Below are 521 nucleotides of genomic sequence, written 5' to 3'. Positions count from 1 at the left end.
GTGCTGGGGTCCTCATGGGCCTGGGGATGCTGTCGTCCCAGAGGTGCTGGGGGTGCCCATGGGTGTGCTGTGGTCCCAAGGGTGCTGGGGCTCCCCACTGAGGTGCTGTGGTCCCAGGGGTGTCCATGGGGGAGTGGGTACCATGGTCCCAGGGGTACTGGGGTCCCCATAGTCCCAGGGGTGCACTGGGGCTGCCGCGCGGTGGGGCTCCCGGGGTGCCAGCCGGGCATGGTGCAGGGTCCCATGGGGGCATCCCGTGGCCCCGTCCCCATGCCAGCCGCCCGTCCCGTCCCCATCCCCGTCCCCTGCCTGCAGACCCCGGGGCGGACGCCTCGCTGTGCGGCATGGCGGCCACGGGCGCCTCAGGCACCAACGCGGTGCGCTACGGCACCATGCGGCCCAACGTGCTCAACCTGCGCGTGGTGCTGCCGGACGGGCGCCTGCTCCACACCGCCGGCCCCGGGCGCCAGGCCAGGTGGGAGCTGGGGGACCGGGACAGGCTGGGCGGGGGCCACGCGGGC

The 521-nt window shown here is 74.7% G+C and overlaps 1 protein-coding gene across 1 annotated transcript in view; it reads left to right on the top strand.

Annotated features, from left to right (window-relative positions):
* Window positions 1–277: 277 nt before the first annotated feature.
* The window catches only part of LDHD (lactate dehydrogenase D), a gene marked incomplete at its 5' end in the record, with an annotated part of 2,617 nt that continues 2,373 nt past the window's right edge, over window positions 278–521 (top strand). The window contains 1 exon segment of the mRNA XM_019474990.1: window positions 278–499. Within this exon segment, the coding sequence (XP_019330535.1) occupies window positions 278–499 (222 nt within the window).

Source organism: Aptenodytes forsteri, unplaced genomic scaffold (genome assembly GCF_000699145.1).
Source record: "Aptenodytes forsteri isolate BGI_AS27 unplaced genomic scaffold, ASM69914v1 Scaffold14, whole genome shotgun sequence".
Classification (NCBI taxonomy): domain Eukaryota; kingdom Metazoa; phylum Chordata; class Aves; order Sphenisciformes; family Spheniscidae; genus Aptenodytes; species Aptenodytes forsteri.
Note: the sequence above shows the minus strand (reverse complement) of the source record. Positions and strands in the feature narration are given on the sequence as shown.